Genomic DNA, 25,887 nt, shown 5'->3' with positions numbered 1-25,887 from the left:
TGTTGAGTTTTTGTATTCTTTAGAAAGGTCTTCTTCTCTTCAACATTATGTTTGAAAAGTTGTTCTACATTTTCTTGGGGTATTTTGTGGTTTAATATTTTGTTATATTTTTTGTTCTAGTGGAAATTTAGTTTTGAGTGAGGATTTTTTTTCCAGATTGTTACTCAAGTTTTCTCAGTACACTTTACTAAATCCCTTTCCCTCTTCTGAAATGCCACTGTAATCACAGAAAAGAATATTCCATGTATTGGGGTCTCTCTCACAATCCTGAAAATATAAAAAAACTAAAATATAAAGGGATAGAAGCAGCACTGATACAAGGATTAAAATCAATGTGCAAAGAGAGCAAAGCAAACTTCGCATGCACTGCCTGAGAGCAGACATTGACTTAGAGCTGCTCAAATGATGTTCTTAGAACTCTTCCGTATCCTGTCTGTGGTGTTAGCTACAAGTATCGATGATGTTATAAAAACTTAGAGAACTGCACAACCGGGGGAATTTTATTGAATGTAAATTTAAAAATCAAAAAAGAATGTCTTGACATCAGTAATGAAGTAGTATTTCGTGAAAAGAAACCATGAACTCACTTCTTTCTCTCTCCTCCTTCCTTTTCCTTCCTTCCCTCCCTACCCACTCTCTTCTCTCCCTTTTCTCCCCTCCCTCCCTCCCTCCCTCCCTTCCTTCCTTCCTTCCTTCCTTCCTTCCTTCCTTCCTTCCTTCCTTCCTTCCTTCCTTATAATCTACTACTTCTTCTCTGAACAAGGAAAACATTGTCTTTGTGTATCTTCACAAATCTTTTGCTTTCTCTCTCTGCCTGCTAATAAGACATACTTCCATCATGAGAAACCAATTCATACTAAAGTATAAATGACTTCCAACATCTTCCTCTATTTAGGGTTTACACTGGGTTGGGGGGCAGTTTTGGGGTAAGGATTCAGCTAAAGCAAATATCCTCATGCATAAAGATTCCAGGTTCAAGGTGGCTGGATGTAAATCATGTCTCTACAACCCCTTTCTAAGTGACCTTTAGAAAGTTACATCTCTCCATCCCTAGTCCTTCTCAATTAGGGTAACAAGAGAATTTATTTTATGTAATTAAAATGAGAATGAAATGAGATACTACACATAACAAACATTTTCACGTGTGCCAGAGGCATTAGTAAAAGCTAACTACTTCATTGTGGCTGTTAATTTCAGATATGAGCAGGCAGTTGTGGCTTCTCACATAACCAGAAATCTGGTCACTGCCTTGCCATTTGTTCAGTTACAGGACGAGGCAGTAGGAAGAGCACAGGAGGCCTGTGTTTGAGTCTCTACAACCACCATAAGTGTCTAATCTTGGGGGAAAGTAATCTCCATTTTCTTTTCTTTTTGTACCAGGGATTGACTCAGAGGTGCTTAACTACTGAGCCACATCCCAAGTCCTTTTTTATGTTTTATTTTGAGATGGAGTCATGCTAGGTTGCTGAGGGACTCACTAAGTTGCTGAGGCTGGCTTTGAACTTGCGATCCTCCTGCTTCAGCTTCCCAAGTCACTGGAATTACAAGCATGCATCACTGCACTCAGCTAGTAGCTTCCATTTTCCAATCTGTTTCCTTGTGTATAAGATTCTGACCTCACAGGAGTCTTAGAAAGGTTGAATAAGATAATATATGTGTGTAAAAAGCTTTAGTAACCTAAAAGCATCCAACATGTGTTGATTATACTAGAAAATCTCCATCTCAGTCACAGATTATTGTTATATCCTTGGTTAAAACACTCATAGTCATTCATATAATGAACCTGTAGAAGATTCATTGAAGATATAAAAGTAACTAATAAAGGTAACTTGCCATTACATACTTCTATAGAATTCTAGTTAAAAGTTCACAGTGAAGAAGGCATGGGCAAAAAATGTTTATGAGTCTTTTACGCATTTTTAAATTGAGTCTTTGTGTTCCTAATTAATTAAAAGAGAAAAATATGCACAGTTTATCTTCCCTCATAATTCAAAAGCACTTTTTTTCTTTTCATTATAATTCTAGGCTCTGATGCCAATCTTCATTTCAGAAAAAGAAAATGTGGAAAAGTCCATTTTTATAGTATGATCTTGGTCCCAATATACTGTATCAAATTGGATGATATAGTACAATTAACAAAAAGAAGAGTGTGTTGTGAATTTTCATGCTACAAATAGACCTAAATATAATAAAAGATTTTTCTTGTTCTTAAGCTGTTGTCCTCAGGACTCCTAGAGAAACTCATTTATTGTAGTACATGCTTGAAAAGGAGTTCTTTATCAATTAATGAGATGATGTACACAGAAAAACTCAGTAACTGTACAGTAAACTGCAAAGGAAACTGCCACAGGCAGGATGTTCCTGTGATCAGTCTCAGCAATAAGATGTCTAATAGGCATCTCAGAAGTGACCTGGTTTCTACCTTCACCCAGAGCTGCAGGGCCGTTTTCCTATCTCAGTTTATGGCAACTCCATCCTTCCAGTTGCTCAGGTCAGAACGCAGCAATCATCATTGATTTCTTTCTCTTTTTTCTCAACCCACATTGAATGCATCAGCAAATCCTGTTAGCTCTACCTTTCGAATGTCTGGAACCCCACCGTGGCTCACCACCCTGACTGCTCCCACACTGGTGCGGGTCATTAGAAAAGATTGCAACAGTGTCCCCTCCACACTGACCTCTTTCTGTTTTCTGCACCGTATCTACTGGTCCCTAACTTACTAATGCACTTATATTTTGATTACTGCTGGAACACAAGTTCTACCAGGACGGGAAATTCTCTGTTTCATTCATTTTTGTATCTCTTGGGCCTAGAATAGTGGCTGGCAAGTAGAAGACACTCATTATATGTATTGATAAGAAACAGTTCCTTAACTGGTCTCCTTGCTTTCATTCTCACCCCTGGCAATCTATTTTCAACAAAGCCTTTGAGTGTTTCTATTACAATCCAGCCAGCAATACTCCTCCTCTGTTCCCCATCTCACCGGGAGGAAATGTCAAAGTCCTGACAAGGATCCTTTATGATTTGCATTCCCAGGCCTGCAATCACATCCTCACTACCTCTCTGACCTCCTGCAAGGCACGGTTCACTCTCGCTGTCCTTACTTCCCTTCAACACACCAAGCTGCCTCACACTGGCTATTCCTCTGCCTGGAAACCTCTGCCTGCCTCCGGCTCCTGGTTCCCCTGCTCACCCCTTCAGCTCTTTGCTCTAACTTCTCCTCTTACAGCCTACCTACCTTTTACACTTACTGTTTCGGTTGTTGTCTTTCTTCCCTCTAGAGAGTAAAAGCTCCAAAGTCAGCATTTTTATCTCTTCTATTCCTTGTAGAAGCCTAGCACCTAAGGGAGTTCTTGGCACACAGCTGGTGCTCCATGAATTTGTGCTGAATGAACGGCAGTGGTGGCGCTCTCACTGGGGCAGATACCCACAGCGGCAGCTCCTCTGTGGGGATGGAACACCCTCAAGCTGCTCTCACGGCTGTTTCTCCTATTTTTCATGATATCTTGGAGTCCTGGCATAGTACATCAATCTTTCTCCAAAACACATCAATAGTGTAAAAGTTCTCCTTGAGAGGGAACAGAACTGTCATTTCCTCATACACTTTCCTGCTTTTTTGGGTGGCGGGGGCACTGGTAAGGATTTTTCCCATTAAAATGTATTTATTTCATAGGCAAAAATCCCCCCCCCCCCCGGCAGATCAGCCTTATCCCTGTTTTTCTGGCCACAGCTGCAAAGTTTAGTATTAGTGCCAGAGGCAACTGATTAGTTAAAAAATATATGCTCTGCCCTAGGCTGGCATCCACTTGTATTTCATTATAAAAGGATATTAAAAATGATGCCTTAGACTTCTGTCTACAGCATGGTACAGCATATCTGTCACCCAGTTCATGCTGACACTATGCCTATGAGAGTGAGTGAGGTTGGTGTTACTCCCATGAGCAGATGAGGGAGTTGAGGCCCCCCAACAGTTGGTAATTTAGGAGACCCTTGGCACAATTTCCTATTTTTTTTTTTTTTAATTTTTAAAAATCTTGTTTTGTTGCATGTCGTCTCAAACCCCTCCACAGAAGAGGCTGTCCTAGGTTATGTGACTGATGTTTCTGAGAAAGGCTTCAACTCTGGACACTCTGTGGGCACGTGGAACATCTCCTGTCAAGATACTTGTTCTTACTAGAGTGGAGCTCTAATAAACTGACAGAGATGAACAGGATCCAACCATCTCATGATTTTAGTTTCTAAGAAAACACATGATTTAAAATGATAGTTTCCTCCTATAATCTTACCTAGTGGCAATCCAATTTGAGACCCCCCACCCCAAGCCAGTTTCTGAAAAGTTTTTACCTTCTCTTAAAACACCAAAATGTCATTCTACTTAAAAGCTTTGAAGTCACCTCCCTAAAGGAATCTTTCCCTGAAGCCCCAGACCCGGGCCTCCCTCCCCCGCCACCAGGGTTCCTCTGCACCTGTTGACCAGCTGCATCTCTCAACACACCCCCACCTTACAGCAGGCTTTAATCACCTCTGTATCCCAAGCAACTCAAACAGCCTTGGCACATGAGAGGTGTGAATGTATGATGGCTGAATAAATGATTGAAAGAAGGCAGCCCTTAAAGATAATGTTCAAGGGCGGGGGCTTCACTCCCGATACTGATTTCAAGCCATACATTCTTGTTCCTCTCTACCCCATCACTTACTACTCTCCAGACTGTCATGCTCTGCAGTGGAAGCTGGATGTGACCAGTCCTGCCCCTTCCTTGCTTCTTTCTCCTAAGGAGACAGGTGTGGGAGGGGAGCATGCAGCCACCTGCACCTCCATGTCATCAGTCTTCTATGGGAGGGCAGATCTCACGGTGGAAGGCTTGCGGTGACCTAGCACTGCCAGTGACTGGGTAGGCATGTGTGTGATTTGGGAGGGCTGTATCAGGATGCATGTTTTCTCACAGTTACAAACTAAATTTTCTAACAGTGAAGGTGGTAGTCTATATTCCACTTGATTTTGCCTTGTGTTTTATTTGTAAACTGGCTCAGAAATTAGGATATGAGATTCTCCCGCCCCCCAGTGGGGTCCCTTAAATTGCCTCCTAGGACAGACCAGTAGGCTTTGAGATTTTTTTATTTGAAAGGCTTCTCTGAGGCTACAAATTACAGCTATCACTCTCTTATTAAAATAAAAGTAGAAAATGGCAAGCAATATATTGCTGGGAAACAACACATTCCTGTGAATCCAACACCCACAAGGGCTAACGTTTGGAATGATAAAAACTTCTCTGCCATCAGTAGATTTTATTTTGTCCATGTCCCTAGATTCAGAGAGTATCTGATTCCCTAGATCAAACTTTGGGACTCTCTCTCTTGACAGTTTCCTTTGCTCCTCACCCTTTAAACGTTGCTCTCATTGATATGCAACCACACGAGCTAGAAGTGCCAAGACCCCCTCCACTTTCCCTCCCTCAGAGCTGATGAAATGCATTAGGGTGGGTGGCATCTTCCCCCAAAAGGCATGTGCTACAGTCCATGGAGTGGAGTCTAGAACCATGGATCTGGAGGTGTCAACCTGATCTACCAGTTGAGAAGCTTCTCTGGGTCCTACAGACATCCTTCATCACTATCCACTAGCGCCTTGCACTGGGGAACAACTTGGGCTAATGATAAAATACTCCAATTTATTTGGGGGAGCATTTATCAGAGCTAATTTCACATAACCTGTCAGATAGGGTTTTAGAAAAGGGCACTGCTTTACAGAGAAACAGCTAGTGATCGGAAAGGTGGGCATCTGAGCCCCTACCATTTAGACCCCAGTAACAATAGTTGGTTATTTCCATCCCTGCACAGTACTAAAGCCAAGCCTCATCCCCCCACTGGAAAACTGACCGTGAGGCATGAGACACCAGTAGTAGAGGTGAGGACACTCTACATGAAATAGGTGCGGGTCTACTACCAGTTTTTTTTTTTTTTTTAAATTTTTAAATTTTTGGTGCTGGGGATTGAATTCAGGGGTGTTTATATTTTGAGACAGGGTCTCATTAAGTGGCTTAAGACCTCGCTAAGTTGCTGAGGCTGGCCTTGAATTTGTGATCCTCTTGCCTCAGCCTCCTGAGCTACTGGGATTATAGGCATGCACCACTGCACCTGGTTACTACCAGGGTTTAAAGGACTTTGGCACTGTCCCACACAGACGGGGAGAAGAGTAACAGAAAAATGGTATTCAGGGGTATGTCAGGGCACATAAATATGTGGCCACCCATCATTAAGCTGATTTCCCCAGTAAATAGATGTAAGTAGCATTTGGGGACAGTTATTTATTTCTCTGGCTTGTTAGCAGACGCTACATAAACATAATGAGCAGGACACTCCCATGAGCCTCTGCTTTCTAGAAGCTCTTTTTCTCAGCTGAGCTTTCAGGATCCATAGGCCAATCCCAGCTTCCCTCCCACGTCACTGGACACTTGCTGATAAGTGTCTCATGGAACCACCCCTTACCAAGAGAAGTAGGTCTCCCCCAAATTGCCCCCAGACCCTCACTCTTTTTGCTATTGATACAGAATTCACGCAGAATGCCACCCACTCCTGCGTGCATTATCCATATGAATAAAGACTAGGTGACTCAAGGTTTGTGCTCTGTATGTGTCCAAGAGGGACTCTAGGCATTCTTGGTTTAAGGTCCCCAGAATCAACTTTATGAACAAGATCTAAACAGAGGCTCATCTTTCCTGTTTGACCCTTTTTCTTCTGTATCCGGTATCATTATGATTGCAATACTGCATGTGAGAAAGCTGAGAGGCCAGGAGTCTACCCTGGCCAGTCACTGTACTGATCTGAGTGACTGCCCAGCTACAGTGTTGTCTACAAAGCACCCTGCCCCCTGCTCTCTTCCATTCAACTCCTATTATTGCTAATCAAGTTTTTGATCTTAACACTCCTTTCCAAGTCTGCTCTAATATCTTTTCCTCAGTATATTCTCCAGTCTTGCTTCCTGTAAAGATACCCCTGAAGGCTCTCCCCAGGGTCACTGCCACAGTTCCTATCCTTTCCTATATGCTGATCCCTCTCTGAAGCATTAGGGAAGGTGCCCATCACACCATCAATCAAGGCCAGGTCATCTGTCACCTGGAAACTTCAGCCATCACTCTCTTTGTCATTATTCCACACACTAATAAAAGCCACATTTGTGTGTTTAAGCTATTTCTAGCTTCTGCCATCTCTGAAATATCAAGAAATATATGGAGAGTTGTTCAATCTCTAGTTCATCAAGTAATCATTCCCATCATCTAAAAAGGTTTTGAAATCCTGTATTCTCTGATCAAATGTTCCCAGACTGTTCAGAGAAGAGCCAAGAGTTCTCTTTCCACCTAATTCTACCTTCTATTTCCTTCCCCTGCCAAGCCTGGCCATGCAACTACCATGGCTGCTAGCTCTGATCTTCTGCCAGGCTCTAACTCTTGGCACTGTCCAATGTACACACCTGTGAATTGACACTTTGATCTAAACATTCTTTTCCTATTTGATGTATAAGGTATATAACTTTTATATCTCATCAAGTGCATATCTCTTGGACCACAAGTCCTGGAAGGCAGGGCTATACAGAGGAATCAGGAACTTTTATTTGCTAAGAAGAATTTATGCAAGTAGATATGGTTTGATGCTCATGGGCATAGCATTCAAAGCCACTGAAATAATACACCAAATTTAATAGTTTGTGTCTTGATCTCAGTCCTGGGCATGTAATTACATCATCTTATCCACGAACTTGTTCAGTTGTTTCCACATCTGGTGCAGTTGATAGTACCTGGGAGTGGTGTTCACTTTGGCTCTGGCCGGGGTTCTGTAAACTCAGGCTACAACCATTGCTGGGATCTGTGTCTACTGCTAGAGCCTCTACCGCAAGGGACAGAGCTGAGGTGTGGATGAATGACCGGCGCTTTGTCTCAACAGTACTTACTTGGTGAGGTGGGGGAGGCTGCACCTCCTTCTGCTGACGTGGTTGGAGGCTTTGTGTCTGGCACCGGCAGAGGCACAGGCCTGGCCATCGGTGGTGGCGGTGGTGGCGGCAACATTGGGGTGGGAAGGAATGGGTTGTGCACCTTGCCTTGGCTGCTCCCATTGGGCTGTGAGGGTGGGGAAAACAACACACACACACACACACACACACAAAAGAAACAGATGTCAACGATTAGCTGTTTCTGAACACAAAAGATTCATTAGGCCCCTTTTAGGTAAATGACTAAGTATTCTAGCTGCCCGAATTCTTGCATAATTGCATCTGGATGAAGAAGAGCTTGGTTCTGTTTGTTCTTAAGGCATTCCACAAAAGCACACTTGGGCATACATATCGCTGCTTCCAAACGTCTTTCTTGAACTACATTGTCCTTTTTTTTTTTTTGCTTCTGACTCCATAAAATGATCTGCCAATGATCACTCTGGATTTGTCAACTTTATTTTCACTTTTTAAAGTTGGTTCTATATAACATAATAAATGTGTTAAGTGAACATACAAATTTTCTTTCATACATTGCATTAATATCAGGCATAGAAAGTACAGAATTTAGCTATCAGAATTCTGCTAAAATATCACTTCCAGTTTTTATTTAAATTATATAAGCAAATGCTGTGTAAGAGTCATATTTGTTTGCCTGATGCTAAAACAACCAAGTAACAATTCTGTAACAGAAGAAAGTTTCCCTTTTCAGCAAGCAATACAATCTATTAATTTTCAAGTTTTTCAAAACAACTCCATGAAGAGTCCTGCCTCAAGCAGGCCTTTGATCAAAATGCAAAACTGGCCATTTGACAGTTATATAGGATGATGTCAGGACTATTAAAAAATAAGTTAGAAACAGACAAGTCAGCTGCTTGATGCTGAGGATCAGATCCATTTTTTTTTTTTTTTCATTGTTTCCCAAGTGCGCTTTGGACTACATTTCTAGACTTCAGTAACAGGATCCCACATCAACACTCATTCGATGGAGGTCCTGGTGTCCCAGGCTTTTAAGTGTAAGCTTCATAATTCTGCAGAGGCAGTCTCATGCCGCCATCAACATTCACTGATATATTTAGGATTGTTCCTCAAAGACTATCTTGTCTGACAATCAGAACACTGAGCCTTCTTGCCAGCAACTTGCCTGTATGTTATTTCTGAGAGGACTGAAAGTCCTTAAGTGAATGCTTTAGAATAAGCCAAGCAAATGAATACACAAGCAAAAAGAAAAAAAGGCACCATATTGATTTGTTGTCTAGACAGAAATGTATCTGCTAACACATCAGCAGACATAAGTCAAAGTTGCCTATTCTGGCTCAGATATGCAGAATCAGGTATTTCTTCAAGGGAAGAACACCAGTGATAGAAAAATGTGACATAATATCCTAAGTGGAGTAATAATAATTATGGCTAATCTGCAGCTTCATGTATAGCTACTACAAGACAAGGAAAAACAAATTTGGATTTATATTGGTCATTATTAATTTATTATTATTGTGATTATTGGTCTTGGAATGAAGCTATCCATTGTGAACATTTAGTTCTCTATTATTAATACAATTTGTGATTTTTAAAAATCACTTACATTTGGAATGCTATTTCAAATTGTGGTTGTTTGGTTTATTTGAGAAAAAAAGGGAAAACATTCATTTAAAGCTATTGAATATGGTTTAGATTTATACAAAGACAAGTGGGAAAGATAACTACTTGCAGAAATAACAAACCATAATAAACTGTGCTTCTAGCATCTTGAGTTCAAGTACTGGTCAACTTGATCTAAAGTGTTATAAGACTGTATTTTTTAAAAATATCAACTTGGTTGATCTAAAACATCTGTCCCTTTCTGCCCTCTACCTCTCTCTACCACCCCAAATCATTACTTAAAATTATTCACTCTTTTTTTCTTTCTATTTTGTTAACTGTATGAGCCCTGGGGTAAGAACACAGAAGATGAAATTATCAGCCCTAGAATGTAGAAGGTTATATGGTTCACCCTCAAGATGATTTATATTCGTAAGCTTGACAGATGCAAACTTAACACAAACACTGTTTTTAAACCCTGGCCAATCACTCTTAGAGCAAGTTAACTTTCTCACAATCTAGAATAAATATGACATTTGCCTGCAGTCAGTCAGCACAACATTAGAGCACAATGCCCTCAAGGTCATGAGGTCTCCCCTTGTTATTTTTAAATTCAGTTAACATTTCTAAAGAAATTGAAAAAAAAAAGAGGTTTCCTTACATTGAGGAACCCCACCTGTCCAGCTTGCTGACCAGCATCAGGGCAGACAAGTTGGACAAACTCTTTCAGCGTCTCCTGAGGATGGTAGCGGATGGCTGGGTGTGAGAAGTAAGGCCCAGGCTGCTGGATGATGGGTGATGTTGGAAAATGAAGAGTCGATGGTGTTGCATGCGGACTTGCTGTAGGAAAAGAAAACACTAGTGTTAGGAAGAGAAAAGACATGCTTCGTTCACCACAGCTGAACCTGATTTGCCTCCTTTTCCATTTCTTGTCCCCGCCCAATTCAGGGTATTGCTCATGTGGCTGAATTTAACACTGGATAGGTTTGATAGATTTTTTTTTTTTCCCTTTAAGGCTCTAAGACAAACATGGAGGCTAGATTAGGGTAGAGTTTCAAGCTGTCTTTCTATTTTCAGCGGACATGAGTTATAAAGGCATCAATAATCCTTGGTGAAGATGAAGATTATTCATTACTTTAAGAGCCTTTTTAATGAAGCAAGCAATAAAAATGTATTTGGTAGATTAGACCTGATTTAACTGACATTACATATGACAAATTCTAGTTTGCACATATGGATACCCTTTCACGCTGAGTTATCCATAGACAATAATTCATTGTTAAAGCTCTTATACCCCTTTCAAGGAGATTTCTAGGGACTAATTCAGGAAGAAAATTTTTTGAAGTATATAGTAAATGATCACTTAATGAACCCATGCAATTTGGGTGCCTCACTTTAAGTGGAAGGTTTATGTCACCTTTTTCCTCCACCATTTTGAAGGCAAACACAGAAGTGCATAAATGCACAGCAGGGGAACGCACAGACCGAGCAGGCAGTGACCCTGCTAATATGTTGGTCCTCTGCCCATAAAAACTGATGAAAGACTCAGATAACTATTACTCCCTTACATTTGAACCCTGATAAATTTCATTTGTACTAGAAGATTAGATTAAAATACTTATGTGCAATGCTTAATAATTTTTCTAAGAGAACTTTTGCCCTTGAATTCGAAGGATGATTGATAAAACCAGCTGGAGAATAAGACCTTCCTAGTACTAGGAGTGGCACATTCTGAAGAAGATCCAAAGTAGCACAGGCTACCCTTTCTATCACTATGCAACTGACATGGCTAAGGGCTGCATAAGATAATGCAGGCCTACTGATTGTGGGGCATGGGTTCATTGTTCCCTCCTGGGATCTCCTTACATTTGGAGATTTCTTGTCATTCTAATTAATGACAGAAATGGCTAAGACTATGTGCTTCAGAGTGGCATCTGTTGTTTTTAAAGAGTGGATATGGGGGAGTAGAGCACAATCAGAAGTCCAGTCCATGTCTTATAGATGATCTGATGGAACCCTCACATTTACACAACTTCTAATCTATGCAATAGATATTCCACAGGCTCCTACATGGCCTCAAGGGTCAAAGTTGAGTCAGAATAGATGAATTTTTGCCCTTATTCAATTGAGGACATCTTGAACATAATCTCTTGGAAACAAGCGCTTTCATTACTTCCCCCTCACTGAACTCTTCTCCCAGGCATCTCCACCTTACTGAACAGTTTATCTGTTCACTTAGCTGGTCACTGTTACATCCTCAAAACTGAGTCTGGCACTCAATAAATATTTGTTGACTGTACAATAAATGACCAAATACATGAGTGGTACAGAAATTAAGAAAATGAATCTATAAAGTCTGCCAAGAACGAAACTTGGTCTCTCCACTTTAGGTAAAGAGCCAGGAATCTTGTAGAAAAGTTGATAACAGTTAAGACTACATACAATGAATAATAAATATTGGAATCCCTGGAATACATTAAAACCCAGAAGCTAAAAAATTAAATGTCTCTGGTTAGTTCTTACTTTGGAAATTGTGCTACTGGCTTTAAAGAACCAAGGTTTTTTTTTTTTTTTTTTTTTTTTTTTTTTTTTCCATCTAATATGTACAATTGCCCTTGCCCATAGCAAGAAACTTTGACCCACAGCCCTGCACTGGACTGAATAATTTCTAGTGAAGGATGCAAGGTAGAATTTCTCAAACTAGGTTGGGAATACACTGCAGCTAACAATGATACTCTCAACTTTTGCGGTATGTCAAACACAAAGGTGGCAACTCAATTGTCAAAAGCCCCCCAGGAGGTTGACCTTGATGATAAAGTGGCATTGCCTCAGGTGTTCAAAGGAAACTGATGAGTGACTGTGAGATTAAGAAACTGCAGTGGCCAACAGAGAATACTGCCCAAGGAAAAAAGTCACTTGAGCAAAGATCAGGCAGATAAAAGTTAAAGAAACATGATAGAGGAAATTATTTCACAGGACCATAGAATCTCCCCATTAATTGTTAAATAACACCTTTGCTCTCATTTTGATGATCAATAGGTAAGATAAAAACATTAGCAACTCCAATTTAGACTTCAGTTTCTTTATTATATTTCACTAAAAACAATTTATTCACTGTTTCCTTATGACATAGTTTAATACAAACCTAAGAATATATGGTACTATGTGGAATTCTATAATGACTAGTTTATTAGGATCAATTAATTCTTAATTAATTCCAGGAAATCATCTAGCCTGTAGTTTCAAATTAGATAATTGCAGAGTCTGTATTTTAAAGGGTCATTCTTTTCAACCTCCATTTTCTTATGCTTGGGACTCTTTGGTTCAGCCACCAGTTTGCTATAAAACTCATGCAAATGCAAGATCCTAAGTTTTAACTTCTTTTATTTTTTATAGTGCTGGGAACTGAGGCCACGGTCTTATACATGCCAGGCAAGTACTTTTCTAGTTAGCTTCACCCCCATTTTTATTGTTATTTGAGGCAGGGTCTTCCTAAGTTGCCCACATTGGCCTCGAATTGTGATCCTCTTGCCCCAGTCTCCCAAGTAGCTGAGATTACAGGCATGTGCCATCATGCCCAGCCTGAACTTTAATTTCTTAAAACAGAAAATAACTGTGTTACAGGAACCATAAAGATCTGTTAATTATTATTAAATATCTGTTATTTCTCTGGGTAACCTGATATTGCTCTTCTACTAGAAGCTCAGAATTAAGACTTCAGTGTCTAAGTCCCCTCTATTTCTTGTTTTCTCTCTTTATTTTGGATTTGATGTTTTTAATGTACCTAGGTTTTATCTGAGTTGTCTCAAATTATTTTAGAAAGAGTCACTGGGGTTAAATCAATTGAATTTTCATTAAATGTATTCTGAGATGGCCAGCTAGGGCCCTATGGAGAGAAACTACCATTATGAATCTGGCATGATGCTAATGGAATACACAAAGAATGGTATGAGTCCAATTTTTTGACGAAGAAAAACATCTCTTATGGATGTGTGTGTGTGAGAGTAGTTGACACAATAAAAAATTATAGCACATTATGTAAATGCATATTTAGATCCTTTAAAATGTGCATTATTTACTTGAGAGTCAATAAAGGCTTTTCTCAAGTGGTTACAGTTTATTGCAGTGCATCCATCTGTATCCATGTTGATGTTAATACAGTTTTGTGTATTAAAAGACACTACAAAATTGGCTGCTTCTGGGGCCTAATACTCTTAGTACCCTAGGCCAGGAACAGCAGGGTGACAGAAACACTTCACTCTGGGTAGCTCTCACTACTAGTTTAACCTTTAACTAGCAGCCAAACTGGTTCAAAGCAACTGCTTGGGCTTTTCACAAAGAATACAAATAATCTGAGAAGGAAGGAAATCTGATCAGGTTTCTTTGGTTGGAATGGTCCTGCCTACCCAGCCTGAGCTAAGGAGCCACAATTAAAGAAACAGAGACCAGAATTTCCCAAAGGGCACAGTGCTCAGTTATTTATTACAAAATGATCATATTACTGAGTACTTAGAAAAAAGAAAGCAGGTCAGGCAGGTTGGTTTACTTATTCACTCCTCTATCCATCAGAGAACCCCCTAATTCTTTAAAATACTCTTTGGTTTTGGTTTAGAGGGAAAAAAAAGCTTAACATTCAGCACAACTGTATATGTCTATATTTGTATTTTTTCAAATTTAAAAATGCTTCCTCCTTTTAAAGCATTAAGACTGGGGAAGAAGGCCAGATTCGTTGCTGGATTATTGTGTATGTTGTCTATGATCCCACAATGATTCTTGGTCTGAGAGTCCAATATTCATATTCCAAGATTCATATTCCAGTGATGCTCCCAACAGGAGCTGGAACTAGTCAGAGTACACAAGAGCAAGTTGTATAAAAGAAGATGGCAAAAAGGGGAATGAAGGGAAGGGAGGGGAGCTGGAAATAGGAAAGAAGTGGAGAGAGGACATGTTCATATATGAATGCATGACCAGTGAAACATCTTGTACAACCACAAGAATGGGAAGTTATACTCCATGTGTGTATAATATTTCAAAGTGTATTCTGTCATGTATAACTAAAAAGAACAAATAAAAAAATTATTAAAAAAAAAAAAAAAGATGTCACCAAGGAGGCATGGCCAGACAGACATGTCCTGGAACCTTGGACTTTCATGTTCTTTCTTTCTTCCTTTTCCTCTTTTTCTTTCTTTCTTTTTAATCTTGGGAAAGAATAGAGATAGAAGAAAGTAATCTCATCTTACCATTCCCAGTGGTTTCTCTCAGGCTCAACCTCCAAGAATTTTAAGAACCCTACCACATTTTTCCTCAAACCAAAATTTCATGGGTTGAAATATGTTCCTCTATATAACCCTGACATTGCCTTAATTGCTTCATTCCTTGTCCATGTTGCAGATTCTCACAGATTGGACAGATACTTGGATTCTTTTCACGTCAGCATTTGCTCTCTGGCACCAGACTTTAAATTCTAGTCTCTCGTCTTTGGGACGCTCCACAGAAAAGCTGTCCAGAGGCAATGCAAACAATAAACATGAATCCTCCTCCCAGTGCACCACACCCCTAAGACAGCGCTACCCACAGGCTTCACTAGAACACATGGTCAGCTCCTGAGTCCTGGCATCTGCAAAAGCTCACAGTCTTCTCATTAATCTGTACGTAGTCAGTGGCAACAGTGAGATTCCAAACTGTCTCTGTGAGCACGGTCACAGAAAAAGCCTGCAGCAGAAAGATGTCCTTTACACAAAAGTAACCATTTCCAGAGTAAAAGGTGGCACAAGTGGCTCCTAACTACTCATATTTTGAAGTAACGATTTTTAACAAGGCAAAAAGAGAAGAAAATAGAAGAGAAAGACATCCCACTTGCAAGAAAAGAAGCTTTCCATAAGGGCAAGTGGAACTTGAATTGTTTGGGTTGTCAACGATTCCAATGCTTTCCTTCTTCAGAAATTCAAAACCGCACTCTACCACACCATGACAGCCTACCTAAAGCTGAGAAATCTATCTTAATGGTCCATAGCTATAATTTATAAATCATGCATGAATCAGGCCTGCCATTTATGAAAGCTGAGAAGTTTGGAGTTACAGGATTTATTTTAACAGAGACACAAGGGAAGAAGAATTGGCAATGGTTTTCAAATCTCTAGGAGGTGGAGTCTTTTCTAAATAACAAAGCTTTTGACTCAAGGCAGGCTAACGTTTTCTAAAACCACTTTTCCCAAAATACTTTGTCCATATCTTTAACATCATTGAGATGTATGTGAAAGAACCTGGATATGTCAACTGAGAGAAACAGATGACACTATGTGATACTTTATAAAACACTCGCGTTTTTACATTATTGCTATCAAAGGAGGTAACTATGCTACATCAGATTACCAAGATGGTTGATAAACTCTATTCCATTTGAATTAAGGAGACCTTCTGACTGAAGTTCAAATTACAGTCTTTTCAAAAAAAACAGATCTCCCTTCCTCCTAACAAAGAGAGTCCAAAGTCTTTTAAATTTTTATCTAGATCAATTTTAGCTACTTAAAAAACCTTTGCTGTTCAAAGACCCTGGCTTCCAGTCTAGACCTTGTTGGCAAACATTTTCTGTGAAGGTGGGATAGTACACCGTTCAGACTCTGAGGCCCTGCATGGTCTTTGATGCAATTATTCAACTCTGCTGCTGTGGTGCAGAAACAGTCATGGACATTTCATTGACAGATAAGTGTGACTGTGTTCCAATAAAACTTTATTTTCAAAAACAGACAGAGAATGGATTTGACCCATGGGCATAGTTTGCCAGCCTCTGCTATAGACCCACATACTTCCTGTCCTCTCTCAACACCTGCCACTCTGTATCAGGTGCCTGACTATCACTGAGGGTCACCTTTTCTCCACCGACCATGTCAAGTTCCCTGCGAGCCTTTCTTCTGAAGCCCCAGGTTTCTGAAGTGTCCAAGCCAATCAGAGTGTCTTCTATTCCTCCACTCACTCTCCATTGTAGCCTTTGGCTGTGGCTCTTCACCATTACTTAACATGCCTTCGTCTGTGCTAGTTAACTGTCCCTATGTATGTCAGTCCAAGTTAAACATGAGTCAGAATAGTAGTGTGGTGTAATATGAGGACCATGGGTTTTGGAATCAGATAGACATGGTGTGAATTCTACCTCTCCCACTTACCAGCTGTGCTTCCCTTTGGTTCTGAGCTTCTCTCTGACTCAGTTTTCCATCTGCATAATAAAGGCTAATGATGTCTCATAGACTTGCTGTGAAGATTCAATGAGACTATATATAAGACACATGATATAATTTCTTATCATACAATTAAATGGTCAATAAATAGCCTCTTTTATTGGTATAACTATTATAGGTAAGGATGGGGGTAGCCATGAGTAAACTGGAATTTGCTCCTGTGTGCTAGGACCAGTTCTGAATGCAGAGCACATGACAAGGTGGTAGGGCCACAGGGGAGAAAGAGTGGTCGAGTGTGAGGTAACTGTTGCCTGCCTGTCTCTTGGACAAAGGAATCCAAGGCTATTGGTGAAAGGGTATTAGTGTGGGTATAACATGAGGGTATCAAAAATAATTTCACAAATGACAAAATGCAAAACCAAAGCAACACCAGTAGCAACAGTAAAGACGCAATGTAAAGATTCTTTCCTGACCAAACATTTGAATCCCTAGTTTGCTTAAAACTCTGATGGAGAAATAATTAGTAGCTTAGAACCATAGGGCCATCTCCCTCTGGACCACTATAGTCCTTGAGGATCCCTTCTGAGTGCCCACTCTGACCTCCTACTGTGCCATGTAGACCCCTTCTACCCAGGCACGCTTCTGGCCAAAAGAGATTCTGAGCCTGGCCTCCCCCAAAACAGACAAAAAGGAAATCTCCATTGTTTCCCTTGGAAGTTTATCAGTGACCTAATACATGAATCCTAAAAAAAGATTTTCAGAGGATCTGGAGGTTTATTTTAGTTGTAAAGTTTCTTGACTAGATAAAGAGACCTGGGTTTTAGTATAGTTTCTGCTACTACCTGGCTTAGCAATGTGGGCAAAGTCTCTCACCCCTGGTTCTCTCATCTCAGAATACAAGGTTTGAGCAAAACAATCCCCAAGGTTTGACTAGTTTTAAATTCTAGTGGAAAGTATGGAATTCAGCCTCCAGGATTTTATGAACAAATGACTCTGTATAATTGATTGACAGTAATAAAATCTAAAAGATCTGAAACAAGGCAGGATGTGCTTTCGAACTCACTTTTTAAAATGTGTCTGGGATATCAAGTTATAGGGTATATCTGGACTCAGTCTTTAAGAGATCCTGGCTTTGGGAGGGCTATAATATTTAGAGCTTTGAAAGCCCTGCGCATGCTTGGTTCAGTCTTTGTCCTGACAGGACCTCTCTGAATTGACCACATTCACGCACTAATTGCCTAAGCTGCATGATGGCTGATGTGCAATGTGTTCAAACACCACACAACAGCTGTGGCTATTGCAAATATGAAGAGTGATAATTTAATAGGCAAAGTTGACAAGAATCCAGTTCCATGATGGGAACTTGAACTTCTACATAATATGCAAGTGATATTATGAGACAAGAGATGAAGGATGAAAAACAAATCAAAACAATTATTTGAGAAAAATCCAACCACCATAGATTGGCTCATTATAGAGGTTAATAGAAACAGGCAGGGAATCCTCCAGGGACCCTCTGAAAGAGCACTGGAATGACAAACTGCAGTCCTGTAAAGGAGAACTTCAGAAAGAAGACCTGTGCCGACCCCACAGCCTCAACGGACAACGGCCTAGCACTGGAATCTATGCTGTTTGCAAGTCTTTCCCTACATTAAAATGGCCAGAAACAAGCAAGCAAACAAACACCACAATACAGCCATGGGATGATGTGCAGGCTTTCTCTCTGCCAAACGGTCAGGTTTACATTGAAGTTTAAGCCCCTACTTCTGAGTGACGTGATTACTAAAGCTTAATTTCCAAGTATCCTCTTGAATTTAACATATCTTTCTGAATTCACCCCATAGGATTTGAGGATTTATTCCTACCGTTGGTAGATTTCACACAAGGGGAGGAAGCATGAGAAGAATCTGTCCAGTGTGTGAAGTTGTGAGGCCAAGTTTTTATCCTAGCCTGGATACCAACTAGCTGTGTGCCAGCTGCCTCTGCTCCTTTTCTCTATTCTAGAATGGAAATATGCTTGGGATGGTTTTCAGATTGCAATTACTCTGGACTTACAATCATTTCTTCCCTCTGCTCATCTGGACAAAGTCCTCTAACCTTTCCAAACTGCACTCCCTTACCTGTAAATTGAGCCCAGCAGCACCAATTTAAAAGGCCTTTCTGAGGATTAGAGTTAGTGCATAGAGATGCCTGGTACATTGTGGACTCCTTCGTTCAACAAATGTGCTGAGAATCTACTATGTGCTACACACTATGCTAGACTCTGGGTTATTTATTATTCTTAGGATTGCTCTAAGAATACATTAAGAGACATGAAAAGGAATCTGGATCATACAGTACATTGAGGGTATGACTCAAGAGTCAAATTATGTTCAAGTTACCTTGCAGGCCCCTGGCATGAACTGAGTCCTAAGCATCCAGGAATAGGTCCTTTGCTAGACCTATTGTAAAAATAGCTGTTCCTTCCCTCCTTAGGATTGTTAAATTGGTGGGAATTAAGCCTGTGCCACCATCTGAGGAGATGTAGCCTGCAATTGATGCTCATACAGGGCAAAGAGAAGGTATCATCTGAGCTCCTGGATCCATCTCTACCTGAAACCATATACCTAGATTTTTTAATACCTAAACCAATCCACTATCTTCTTTTGAGGTAGAGGGGGGTGGCTAAGCATTGGTTTGGGTTCTTTCTCCTAAAAGAGTCCCTCTTAACATATCTCCTCTTCATTATTTGGTATGTAACAATATAACAACTCTTATGTGTTACTCAGGAACTTGGGGCTTCAGAAAGATCTAGAGATATCCCTGACAGATGCCTAGGTTTTCTAAATTAATATTGTGTACTCTTGTTTCTCTGCAGAGCATCAAAATCTTTTGCCTTTTACTAAATTCATATCAGGAATCAACAGAAGATACCCAAACAACCTGACATATAAATTCACATCTCTACCAATACTTCCAATGCTGGTGCTATATATCCTTTAGTCTTCCTCTATTCCCTGTCACTAACCTCATCACAGGAGTAATTACTTGTCTGTGCTGCTAGATTTTAAGAGCAGGTTGGATTTTCTTGTCCCTCTGGGCTGAGCAAAATGCTTGGCAAATAAATGCTCAATAATTATCTGCTGACTTGCTCAGTCCTTTGGCAAGAGCTAAGATGGGTGATGGCTTGTGCAAGTGAAGTCTCTGCCATGGCTACAGGGCCACTTGTCATGGGAGGGGGACACTTGCTCCCTAGGAAGAGTCTCTGACCACACAAGAGCAATGGGATGGAGTATCTGTGCTTACTCACTTCCTGAGACCAGGCCTCCCCTTCCAGCCACGTTTGGTTCCTTCCCAAGAGGAGAAGCACACTCAACTTCCAGATCAATAAGAGTAGGTGGAAGGGGAGAACTGGGGACCATGGAGTGAGTGAGGAAGGAAGGATGTGAGGATCCTTCCAAAAGAGAAAATAACAATATGGGGTCTGAGAGACAATGAACATTTATGGGATGCTTGCTGCATACCAAGACTATATTACACAGGTCATTTGGCTTCTCTCTCCCATTAATGCTTTCCAGTTTCGTATGGGTGGCAAAACAAAGGTCATCAGAGGGTAAATGACTTGCACAAGTTTAAACAGACCCTGAGGAGCTGGGCAGGACTTGAATTCTACTCTGGCAGACTCCATTCTAGGCATTTCTCTACACTCTTCTGCTCCCATTCAAATTATTTTTCACAGGTCATATGGCTTATTTCCTTTCAGAATTTTTTTTTTTGTTCATAGGTCCCTTCTTATCGGAGTTGAACCTGGAAGCTCTGATGTTCCTCACATGTGTTTTGCACAGAAGAAAAAGAAATTGGTGGGCAGAGAGAAAGCAACTGACATTTAATAGGAAGAAACGACAAATGTAAGTAGAAATATAAATTTAAAAGATACGTGGGTGCACATGGATGATGAAATACACTAGTTTTCACCACATGAAGGCTGCAGCCTGGGAGGCAGACTCAGTGATCCGATTCCACACGGTTGGACATTGCGTTCCCATTTCCAGCATCAGTGCTGGCCCCTTGTCCTACATCGATGATAAGCTGGTACAACACAAGCACTGCAAGCCACAGCTCCATGCTGCAGTAATTCACTTAAGTTTAACATGATTTATGATTCTGTCAATAGGGGAGGTTGAAAACTCTGTACTGACACTTAAATGTGAGCTTTATACGTGAAAAAATAATTGCGTGTGTATCCCTGTGTGTTTGTGTGTGTGTGTGAGTGTGTAGACAGACAGAAACCATTCTGCATAAGATACAAATTCAAATTCAATCTTGAATTTTTATTTCATGCAGAAAAAAAGGAAAACAAATAACAAATATAAACAGGGAATCATCATGATTAAGCTAAACTAGAAATGGACTTAGCGGATTATGTGAGGTACACAGCCCAAGTGTCCAGTACTGGGAAGTCCCATCAGCAAGGGGGTTTCTGAGCAGCCTTGCTGAGAACCACCTCTTTCATTGTGCATAAAGATGTGGGTCCATGTCATGTGTGTGTGGTGGTGGTGGGGCCTGTGGTCCATGATATGTATGTGACAGAGAGAAGGGACGGGAACTCTGAGGGAGCAGCTTCCTCTGTCAGAAGAGTCTCAGTGTTGGTCCCCTTGGCTCATCAAGCTGAGCTCTTTAGCACCCCATCCCCCACCCCAGGGGCCTTTTGCCTCCTGAAGAGATTAAGGAGCCCAGTGGTCTCACCGCTCAACCTGTCCCTCCCCGACAAAAACACATTCACATGATTCCACTCCAGAGGAGCTCTCTTCAGAAGTTTGCTTCAGGGATGACAAATTAACCCAGCAGGGTGTCCCACACATCTATCTTAGTACAAATTATTAGTGTAATAGAGCTTTTAGTTATGCATTTATCTAGTAATTATTGAACGGTTACACAAAACCAAGCTGAGCAGCCATGGCCCTTTATGAGGCTGGCTCGGTGGGTGGCCTTACAGTTAATTTAGGATGGTTCTCCACTCCGCAGTTCACTTGCAGACAAATTAGCTAAACAGCCTTCTCCTTTAAATATTTTCCATGTCACAGTGAAACTCTTTACAATACAATAAAGGTACAGTTTTAATTACACGCTTCCTGACTTTTGTTTAGTTGTAGTTTTAAAACATTTGCTGGCACTGTTTTTTCCTTTGGCTGGGCAGTAATAGCTGGTTGTAAGTATCTGGCTAATGAATTTAATAATTTCCTGAACTGGGACTTAAAGAGCCTTTGCTAAAATGCTGCATTTCCTCTTTACTGTCCAGTTACTTCCAATCCCATGGGCAATGTCTCCTATTAAGTTGGGCACTGCACTTGTGCTAACCTTGACCCAGCCCTCTTGCTTCTCTTTCCCGAGCTCCTCAAAGATGGGACTTGTTAGGTCTCTGATGCCTGCATTTGAAAATTAGTTCTGGCAATTCCTCTTGGAGAAAGACAATGTAATGTTCTCCCAAATGACATACTCCAATAATAAATAAACACCTTGCGTCTATCTGTTGGTGGATTATTTCAGCACCTTGTTAGCAACAGGTACTTAATTGCTTCTCATTTTCTTGAGATGATTCAATTGCACTAAACCAGGAGAGACAAATTAGATTCAGTTGAGCACCAGCATGTTCTACAACTAAGTTAAATGCTTTCCTAAGCAGCAAAAAAGTTTGCAGATCAGAGAGGAGAAAGCTGAACAAACCTAGCACATGGGGTCTATGTCAATGGCAGGGCGTCATGGCTATGATAACAGGGATGCAATAGGGCACATTCCTTTCTGAGGACTCTTGGTTTGGCCAGAAACACTGACAATGCCACAGCAAATATTCTCTAAACAGGAGACCAAATAATTTTGAGCTCACTTCTCTAAATACTCAGGGGTAGAGGCTCTTAATTAAAACTAAAGAGATACATTGGGAGCACTCAAACATGCCACCAGATACATGCACTTGAATATTTATTATTATTACACAGAGAGATGGAAAGAACTCCTTGTTATCCCAAACTTTTTCTCCATTTCAGTCAAATCCATGTATGAATTCATTTATTCAACCAACATTCACTGAGTGCTTTGCATATGTGAGGACAAGGCTAAGGGATCCAGGGACGAACAATGAAGCCAGGATCCTGCCCTCCACTCGTTACTGGTGCCCCTGTGTTGTACCTCTCCTGTCTGCTCCTCTGTTATTGTCTATGAGTAGTATGAATCCACCCTCCTCCAGCCATTCCTGGTGACCTCAACTTCCTGGAAGGTGATCTTAATGCTCATAATTCTCCTCAGTATATTTTTCTTGGCCAAACTGGGAGATATTGTTAACTTCAGCCCCTCAGATGTTTCATCATTAAGAGCAGGATCCCTGTTTGGGCCAGGAGAATCATGGACTTAGAGAGGTTTATGGAGCTTATAAACTTCTGACTACCTCTCTAAACAGAAACCGGCATGACTCTTTGAAAGCTGCACAATAAATCTTTGGTTTATATGACTATTGTTTTAGTATATCTTATGCATATATCATCAGAATCAGGACAATTTTACTTCTAAACTTCCTTTGTGCATATATACATATATGCACATTTTTTCTCACAAAGAAGTGGGGGTTTAACCTCAAGTTCACATTTTCTAAGTCTCAATCCTTCAGAACTTAATCGTCTAATAGCATGACTTGTCTGCTGTTGGTCTGTTCTGCATACTTAGAAATAGAAGGCAAACTGTTTGAAAATAGAGGCTGCGTCTCATGCATTTTGGGCCTCTCGCAGTGCCCAAGGCCACTGCAGTTCTCCACTAGGTTGCCCTTCCCCTTGTTCTTAATAGGTGAAACATCCTTTTTTTGAAACGCTTGGAACCAGAAGTGTTTCTGATTTTAGATTGTTTTATATTTCAGAATATTTGCATAGACTTTACCAGCTGAGTATCCCTAATCCAAAAATCTGAAATCTAAAATGCTCCAAGCACTGAGCACGAACACAGCACTCAAGAAGTTCCATATTTTGGAGCACTTCACCTTCTCAGAATTGGGCTGCTTATCTTGTAATACGACTGCTGGTCTTGTCCTCAGGCACCCCGAGGACAGAATCCAAACTTCTTCTGTTCACTTTATTCAGCAACGAGGACAGCGCCCACTTGATTAGAATTTGTGGGGAAAATTAATGAGTCCCCAGTGATAATGGGAGTTTACAAGTTAATTTCAATAATGAAAAAGGCCAAACTGACCTCAGAAATATTTTTTTGGAGTGATTTGTAGCTCACAGAAACCCTGCATTTACCAGGAGCAAGAAATCATGGGTTTAAAAAAATAGCTAAGTGATTTTTTTTAATGGCAGCTATTAAAAAAACCCAGTGTGATAACACAGGTTGTGTCATGATTATCAAAGATCTAACTGGTCATGTTATGTCTCTGTCTAATAAAAAGTATGAAAACAAACTAATTGTTAAAATACATGCAGTTTATTTCTTACAATGGGGCATAAAAAGGTAGGAAACCACTGAAATAGTAGAAAAGGCACTAAACTGGAGACAATTTTTGGTCTCTGCTCTGATCAGACTAGATTCTTCATTTGTAAGAGTTGTGGAATATTTAGAACTGCTAACTAATATATTCTCCCTTATCAATTAATTTATAAAGCTAATTTTATACACAGTGGCAATATGCTCAATTAAAGACCTAGAATGTAGATTTCCAGCTTCCCTTGCAGATAGAAGCAATCATTGGCATAGTACTGACCCTGTTGCATAAGATTCTATCAAAGGTAACAGAATGAGCTGGCAGGTACTTCCCCTGACATTAACTTTCCTCTCCCTTCTTTCTGCCTGGGATGTAGATATGAGGCAGGAGTATAGTGGATACACTGTAGAAAAATGATAACCATGGCTGATTTGGTCCATTTCGTGTTACTATAACAAAATATCTGAGGCAGAATGCTTTCTAAAGTATAGAAGTTTATTCGGCTCCAGATTCTGGTGGTTGGAGGGGCTGAACAGCATGGTGTTGGCATTCTACCTAGAGCCCCTGGCCCTGTCACAACCTGGCAGGCAAGCAGAAAGGGAAATAGCTGTGTGTAGAAGAGCACATGAGTGAACAAGGGGCAAAGACCAGGGAAGGCCCAGGTTCACGCTTTATGTAACAGCCCACACTCTTGGGAACTAATCCACTCCTCTCAGACCTGACCCATTCCCAATAGACAGCGGAGCCTCCATGACCTAATTACCTCACCTCTTAAAAGTTCCATCACCTCAACCGGGCTATACTGGGGACCAAGTTTCTAGGACATAAACTTTTGGGGGACAAACCACACCAGCCCTGAATCACATGCTTCTTTTTATATGAAATATAATTGTCTTAAGTTACTGTTTAATCAGATTTTTTCTTTACTTGCAGCCAAACATGTTTATGATGAACACAGAAAAGGCATTAGACCAGAAGATTCCTGGCGCCCACTTCTTTCAATTATTTTCAGTTCTGCCTCCCAATATATGAAGTGAGCTCCTCATTCCTAAATCTCCAAAGCAGATACTCTACTTTGTATACAGCATTTAAATAAAATGTGTACCATTCATTATCCCGTTGTTTCTGAAAATAGCAAAGGCTTTAGGTATAAAGATAAGTTTCAGGAACTTATTTAAGGTTTTCAAGAAAACCTTAAAATATCACTGATGATTACTCCAAATAATTCTCAAAAGGAGTTTGACATTATAGCTCATCAGGCAAACTTATAAGTCTTAGAAAGACAAAGAGAAGAACAGAGATTTTTTTTCCCCAACTGCCGTAGTTAAGATAAATGGTCACGACTACATACTTTATGATGGTTACAATATTAAGTAATGGTACAAGAAAGTCTTTGAAAGACCTCTTTCAGCTCAAAGTGCCCAGTAAATGTAACAATAGATAAAGACAGAAATGCCTTTGCTGAAATTTAATAACTTCTATCACCCCAGGATATTCCAACATGCTTAACCCCTTTGCCTAATTCTAACCACACACAGAAACAGGTGGCAAAGTATTATTCCCAAGGTACAGATGGTCAAATTGAGGCCACAGGTTAGGTGATTTATCAAAGTTATAAAGAAAGCCACTGTCAGAGAAGGAATTACATTTAAGAGACCACATGCCTCTACCCGTTAGCATAGTGATCAGAGCAGCATGAACTAAGTCATACA

General features: G+C 40.4%; 1 protein-coding gene across 5 annotated transcripts in view; it reads right to left on the bottom strand.

Moving 5' to 3' along the window:
• The window catches only part of NFIA (nuclear factor I A), a 357,286-nt gene that overhangs the window by 45,176 nt on the left and 286,223 nt on the right, over positions 1–25,887 (bottom strand). For all 5 annotated transcript variants that reach the window (XM_079103807.1, XM_079103806.1, XM_079103808.1 and 2 more), the window contains 2 exons: positions 10,221–10,399; positions 7,943–8,108 (listed from right to left, as the gene is read on the bottom strand). In XM_079103807.1, the coding sequence (XP_078959933.1) occupies positions 7,943–8,108; positions 10,221–10,399 (345 nt within the window). The remainder of the gene's footprint in view (positions 1–7,942; positions 8,109–10,220; positions 10,400–25,887) is intronic.

Source organism: Sciurus vulgaris (genome assembly GCF_902686455.1).
Source record: "Sciurus vulgaris genome assembly, chromosome: 1".
Taxonomy (NCBI): domain Eukaryota; kingdom Metazoa; phylum Chordata; class Mammalia; order Rodentia; family Sciuridae; genus Sciurus; species Sciurus vulgaris.
This window is presented reverse-complemented; position numbering and strand designations above follow the sequence as displayed.